This window comes from Grammomys surdaster, unplaced genomic scaffold (genome assembly GCF_004785775.1).
Source record: "Grammomys surdaster isolate TR1022 unplaced genomic scaffold, NIH_TR_1.0 174, whole genome shotgun sequence".
Taxonomy (NCBI): Eukaryota; Metazoa; Chordata; class Mammalia; order Rodentia; family Muridae; genus Grammomys; species Grammomys surdaster.
The window spans coordinates 21,150,688-21,157,826 of record NW_021604622.1 but is presented as its reverse complement, the minus strand read 5'-3'; the positions used below and the strand labels follow the sequence as shown (position 1 = coordinate 21,157,826).

Sequence of the window (7,139 nt, the reverse complement as noted above, 5' to 3'; positions counted from 1 at the left end):
TGTGTGTGTGTGTGTGTGTGTGTGTGTGTGTGTGTGTGTGTGTGTGTTTTCATGGGACTCATGGACATGCTACCAAAGACTTAAGTACTACTAGTCTGTGTCAGGAGACAACATGGGCGTGAGTACAGTGGGCAGTGAGAATGGGGGTCGCAGGTTCAAGGGTTAGCACCAGCAACACTGAGAGGGCTAGGCAGGCACATGGAGGAGGCTTGCTAATACAAATCTGCTGTGATTTCTGTATGAGTTCTAGATAGCCACCGAGACATTCATTCTCCATCCATGAGCTGTATGCTCATGTTTAATGTACTGAGAACTAGTGAGCACGGCACACATTCCTTAGGGATGATGGGGATGAAACACAGGAATGGGGCGGAGCCGGGTCCTCTGAGGGGCCTGAGGAGGAGCACTCCAGGGCCAATGCCTAGGGGCTGTTCAGTCCCTCTTTGGAGCTGCTCCCTTCCTGATCTAAAGATGCTTGGAGAGCCTGTGTTCGGAGCACTGAGGGGTGCTCAGGGGTGCTTGCTTATGGCTTTGAAACTCCGCAGAGCTTCGTCTCACTTTATTGTCTGGCTCATGATTTTCCCCTGAGCAGCCTCTAGGCAGTTTTATTGCTTTGTTCTGACTTTAAAGATGAGTGCATAGTGTTTTTTAAAGAGGGAGCTAGAATGTCTGGGGTTCAGAGAGATTTGGAAATGCATGAGAAATCACGCTGGACTTACAGTGAACTCAGAAAAATCCCAGCATAGGGAATGAGAAGAAGAGCATCCATACCTCACAACTCCTAAGGAAAAGGGACAGTATGTAGCCTCAGCCCCGCTCTGGCGATGCCTTTAACCCTACTGCAAAGTTTCAGGCAGAAGGTGACATTCCTAGCCAAGATCGTAGAGTGATTTTGCTTGCTGACCTGTCCCTCTCTCTTTGTCCCTCCCAGCTTTCTGGCGGCTGCGAGCTGACGGTAGTGATCCATGACTTCACAGCTTGCAACAGCAATGAGCTGACCATTCGCCGTGGCCAGACAGTGGAGGTTCTGGAGCGGCCTCACGACAAGCCGGACTGGTGTCTAGTGCGCACCACTGACAGGTCCCCTGCAGCAGAAGGCCTCGTGCCCTGTGGCTCACTGTGCATTGCTCACTCCCGAAGTAGCATGGAGATGGAGGGCATCTTCAACCACAAAGGTAAGCTAGCCCCTAGGGGGACAGAGAGAGAGCACAGTGAGGTCTTGTCTGCCCTGCAGTGAGCACACAGGACCCTCCTGTCAGAGTCCTTCAGTGCAGTGATAGATCAAGGCTCTGCAGTGGAGACAGGATTCCTCCCACTACTCAAACTGTGACCTCCTCTCCTGAGGTAGAGGAGTAACAGGGGCATCAGCTTCAAAGGGGCAGCTCTCTGGGGGCCGATGCCATTTGTAACTGGAGAAGAAGGAATAGGCACTGTTTGTCTTGAAGTAAGCAAGGAAGCAGCAGGTACGGAAGCGGAGACTGGACCCAGCTTCTTGAGCCAGGTTCTCACATGGCCTTTCCGTGCTAGCATTAAATTCCTGGAGACCACATTGGGGCCTGAGTTATTTAACAACTCCGTTTTCTAGTTGTGGACATGAGGAGTCTGAGGCTAGCCCGCGCTCCGTGGCAGCATGCATCGGGAGAATGCAGCTTACCCTTATAGGCCTTCGGTGTTCCTGAACAAAGAGGCAGCTTTTGGAGACCTGCTTTAAGTTTGCGAAGCATGCAGTATTTCTTCCCAGACAGCTCCTCTAGGTTAAAGTGTCAGAGCAGAACTGTCCTCCTGTGAGTGTCAGCCTTCCTATGGAGATCTCTACCCCAAATGCTCACCGTGGAGGCTTCAGGCCCGAAGGCTGCTGAGTGTGTAAGAGTGGCTTGTCTGAATGGAGGCGTGTGTGCTGCAGATGGGAAGGCTCTCTAGTGTGTGGAAAAGACACCGTGTCACTAATGTATACTCTTTATGTGTTGAAATGACATGTTCTTATGGGGGGGGTAAGCAAACTGTGTTTTTCACTTAGCGTTTCTTTTGACACTCTCCAGTATGGACAGTAGAAAGTTCTGTCGAGGGACTCAGCTCATGCTCTGCACCTGTGGAGGAGGCTAGCTTTCTCATTCACCTTAGTGAGACGTTCTGGAGACGCCCTGTCCTGTGGGGAAGCACTGGTGTGTAGCTCATGTACGGGTGCACTGGGAGGCGTGGCCGCCGTCAGCCTGTTGTACAGCACGGAAGATGGATAGGTCCAGCGTTGGGGAACATAGCCGGTTTTATCTTTCTGAGAGAACATCACTCCACTCTGCCCTAGTCTTTTCTACTAACTGTAGAATATTCTAGCAGCTTCCTCCTTCCCCTCCATAGTCTCCCCACAGACATCCTGACAGGCTGGTACCATCCTCTAGACAGTGGCTTAATTCCCTCAGTTGACTGACACTGTAACAGGGCCTGGCCTCCAGCTAGCCCATCTAATTCTTTACAGCCGAGCTCTGGGTCCCCAGGGCCAGCATGTGAGCACACCAACACTTAGTGAGGCACAGGATAAATGAGACTAGGAAGAGGCCGAGTATCGCTTTTCTTCTCTGGAGACTCTGGAGGTTTAGAGTAGTGTAGGCTTTTCTGTGACTGGGAGCTGGAGCTCATAGAGAAGTCCCCCAGTGCTGAACCCCACCTTCCTAGCCCACGGCTGGCCTGATCCATTTTAGCCTTTGAACTTGGGTTGGAAATAAAATTTCTCTGTCCTCCTGAGGATCCCTGGTGAACTTGAACATGCTACACACAGCTCTTGGACTGAGAGATTGTGTTTGTTTGGCCTCTCCTGCCGTGTGCTCTTTACTTCCTGGTACCCTCAGTGGCAGCTTAGCTGAGGGGAAGAGAGCTTCTGTCCTCTGCACACTCGGCTCTGTCCTGAGAACTCCAGTGAATGTACGGTTTTGCTATTTATAAGTGGCCATTCTGGTTTTCGGTCCAAATACGTTTGGTGATGTCCAGCCTATGAATGTCTTCCCTTCCACTCCGAGCCTCTGGCACCCTATCCTTACAGCTAGCTGGACCTTCTGTGAGCACAGTGGGCCGGTAAGGGCCCGGTTTTCAGTTTTATCCTTTTCCTGGTTTGTCATAATTTTCTCACAAGAAAACTGAAGGCTGTCTGTCTGCTCCCTCTCTGTCAGGATTTGCGCATCAGCAGAGCAGTAGCTGAGGGGAGGAGAACCCACTTTCAGGTTTTTCAGCAGGCTTCTGGCAGACAATCCTGCTGAGGCCGAGCCCATGAAATGTAGCCTTGACCAGAGTTTCCGTCCAGCAGACCAGAGGCCGTTGTCAGAAAGTCCAGGCAGCAAAGGGGTGTGAAGTAAGAATGACACCCAGAAAGGATATGTGCCCTTCAGAGGTCTCTGCCATCTCGGGAAGCACGGTGCCTTGATCTGCCTCTGATCAGCCCATCCTCCTACCTGCTGTGTGGAGAGAGGGGGCATGCCATTGTAATTGGTAAGATATTGGTGTGTGCTGGGCTGTGGTGCCTACTGTGCATGTGTGTCTTCTCACCTGGTACCTGCTGCTGAGCCTCGTTTCCTTGTAAGGGCCCTGGGCTTGTCGGGAGCAGCAGTGAGGGAGGTAAGCCAGGAATGAGCCAGTCCGTTCTCACAAAACCCAGTTGTGTCATTCTGTGGCTGGGCCAGATTACTTTGGCAATGTCAGATAAGCAAGTTGGCTTGCATGCTCCGCCCCACAGAAGTCCTGAGCACAAAGACATGACCGTTATGTATGTGTATCTCTCTCAATAATCCCTAGACGTAGTTTCCCATCCAGATAGGAGGGAGAAGTGCGTTGCTTCCCAGTTCAGTCCTGGCAGCTTTCCTCATAGGCTGTCCAAACAGCTTACACTTCCGTACTCTTCAAGTGCATAGATCTGCGGCCACTAGTGTTAACTGTCTGGCTGCTTGTGAAGAACAAGCTCCTTGAAGGATCCCGGTGAGCCTTCTCTATCAACTGGACAGGTCTCCATGCTCGCCCTGGGTGGGGCTCAGACTCTCCTGGTGGGCCTGGGCCTGGGATTCCTGAGGACCAGGTGTCCTGTCTCAAGACACACATGCCTATATGGTGATTTCAGGAGGACAGAGCTGCAGCTCACATAAAATCAACTCAAAAAGAAACTGAGTCACGCGGCTTATGGTTCAACATGTTTCTGTGTGTGAAACTTGACTCAGCCGTGAACATTATAGCTCAGAGAGACCGCTCCCTTGTATGGAGGAAGATTCTTCTGGAAGCTTGCATTTCTGCAGTCCTCTACAGGCAGAGGGATTGCCCGGGGTGTTGACACTCCCCTGGCCTGGCTGCCATTCTTCCCCGTCACAGCATCTTAGTCACCGACTCAGCAGACAGTGCTTGTACAAAAATAGAATGTGGCTTCAGCAAATCCCCGCTTGACCGGTCTTCTCTGTCTGTGGTCTGTACCGTCTGCTGTGACTTCAGAACCTAGGGCTGGCCTCCCTTCGGAGGGCCCTGCCTTAGCTCAAGGCATGCACCTCACACCGAGAACCACCAGTGACCTTATTCCTTTGGGAATAGGCTCTGACTGGCTGGAAGGAGATCTCAGGTAATCTCTGCTGAACCCCAGTAAAGCCAAGCAATGGTTCCTTCCCAGGGTCTGGACTTGTAAACCTTCTATTTACCTCATGACACAAGTAAACAGGAGTGTCGGAAATGTCTGAACTTCCCATGAGACCATTTCAGAACATCTTCTGTGCCTTCTGATAGGTCCATCTGGGCTGATAGTATTCATGCATATATGTATGTATGTATGTATGTATGCATGTATGTATGTATGTACATATGTATTCATTTTATGTGGTACTACTAAGACCTGGAGAATGTTAACCAAGCGCTCGACACCAGCTGTACCCCAGTCCACTGTTTTGCTTTTTATTTTGAGACAGGAACAGGGCATTTCTAGTGCCCTGGTATTTCTCAAGTTGCTCAGCTTTGCTGGTAACCCGGGCAGGCCATCCTCCTTCCTCAGCCTACTGGGTACCAGAGATTATAGGCCCAAACCCCCAACTCCCAACCCCCAGAAGCACTTTCATTTTTTTTTTCAAAACCAAGAACATTCCAGAGGGCCACTCATTGGATGCAGTACCCCAGGGTGAGGTTTGTAAACCTGAGGAAATCATGGTGTCACCGACGTCCCTCAGCTCGGCACTTTACTGTCGCTGACTGACTGGCCAGATGTCTGTAGTACAGAGTGTGAGTCTGTTACTATTTATTGTTAGCTTTATTATTGTGTCCTGATAAAGTGTCAGTTTGTCTTAGGATACTCTTGGGACGTCCTTCCCTGGTGCTCACCAGTGCACCGTGTCTGGAAGATCGCCTGGACAGACGGCCGTGTCCCAGCATGCTCCCCTGTTACCCTGCTTGCCCCTACAGCCCTGCTACATAGCAGGATGTCTTGAACAACACTGTCACCCCCGCCCAACCATTTCAGCAGAGCAGGGCTTTGAGTGGAGATCTGGTGATGCTGGCTGGCTATGTGGGGTATGCTCACAGCTGCCCCTTCTTGTCGGGAGCCCTGAACGCTAACCACCTCTCTTTCCTGCCAGTTTGCATGCATAGACTAGGGCTTAATGTTCTTAGCAGTTCCTGCCACCCTAAATTTCTATTCCTTAGAAAGTTTCTTTGAATAAAACTAATTCAAGTTTACATCTTCTCCTCATGCCAGCCCATAATGAGATGACAGGTGTGCTTTCTGCTAGTGCTTTGATGTGTCTAAAAAAATAAAATAAAAACAACACCTACTTAGACAAAGCAGCTACACTTAAGGTGCTTATAATTATAGCTTGTTTTTTCTCCTTTGGATGAGAAAAATAAGGAACACAAACAAGAGAGAGAAAATCTTTTGTCTGGTGACTGAGGCCCAAAACTAACAGTCGAAACTCAGTATGTACCCATCACCACAGCAAATCATATACCGAAAAGAGCTGCCTGTGGCTTTTGGCTTAACCACAGAACCTGTGGAGACATGGGCAGGTTCACATCGGCAAGCGAGCACTCGATCCTCCCCTCACAGCAGCCTTTTCTTCAGTCCATATTAAAAGTAAGGAAGTTCCCTTGCATTTAAGTTCACTGAAATGCCGTTGTTCCCCTGCATTTAACGCGAACCACATTCTCTCCTCTCTCCAAGCCTCAGCTGAGCCTTTCTTCTCTATCCTCTCTTCCTTAGGTAGGTTCACGTCTTAGTGTGCATATCAGCCCTTTCAAACTGAGCTCCCCAAGTTCCCTCACCCAGTCCATTTGCTGACTAGTAACATGGCCGCATGCCTGCAGCTGTCTTCGTCATGTCTGTAATAAACGGCGTGTGATGCTGGCATTCCCCTGTAGCCATTTTGGAGTTTATAGTTCTATACAAGGATGTCTTCACAACCTTGCACTTTCAACCAATCTCTCTCCATACCGCCATCTTACAAACTGGATTCGCTGTACCCCTCACACCCCGAACCATTTGCCCTTCTTCCCAGTTCCAGGCCTGTCACTTTCTGTTTTGGGGGGACTGGCTTACTTTATCTAGTTCAATGTCTTCGGGGTCCATCCTCTTCCATCATGTCTCTGGTCTTGTTCTCTGTGTACGTTCACACCCCTTTGATGGATTCTCGCTGTCCACGGGACATCCAGACACTTCCTTGAGTGCCTGCTGTGGGATTGTGGCTGTTAGCCCAGAAGTGGAATTACTGGACAGCAAGCTGCTAAATAGTGCCTTCCCTTAGGCGTGTTTTAAAATTCAATCTCTGTCATGGTGGTCTTAACAGATAGGGCTGGGGCAGGGCTCTCAGGGGCAGAATCAGTATCCTTAGGTAGGAGCCCTAGGAACCCTTTGTCCTTCCACCAAACAAGAACACAGGCCTCATCTCTGAGGGACAGACCTTACCAAACACCGAGTTTGCTGGCACCTTGATCATGGACATGGGTTGTCCTTACCCCATTTTAAGATCCATTGTTGCATCCGTAGGAATAAACAGAGTTACAGTAATCCCATCTTCAACTTCTAGAGAATGTCATATCTGCCTTGTGGCTTTGTGTCAACAGTGTATTTCAAGTAGATTCTCTCTTTTCTCTCTGTCTCTCTGTCTCTCTGTCTCTCTGTCTCTCTGTCTCTCTCG

General features: G+C 50.0%; 1 protein-coding gene across 1 annotated transcript in view; it reads left to right on the top strand.

Annotated features, from left to right (window-relative positions):
* The window catches only part of Trio (trio Rho guanine nucleotide exchange factor), a gene marked incomplete at its 5' end in the record, with an annotated part of 293,865 nt that overhangs the window by 218,891 nt on the left and 67,835 nt on the right, over positions 1-7,139 (top strand). Inside the window, one exon of the mRNA XM_028767531.1 lies at positions 932-1,175. Coding sequence (XP_028623364.1) covers positions 932-1,175 — 244 coding nt within the window. The remainder of the gene's footprint in view (positions 1-931; positions 1,176-7,139) is intronic.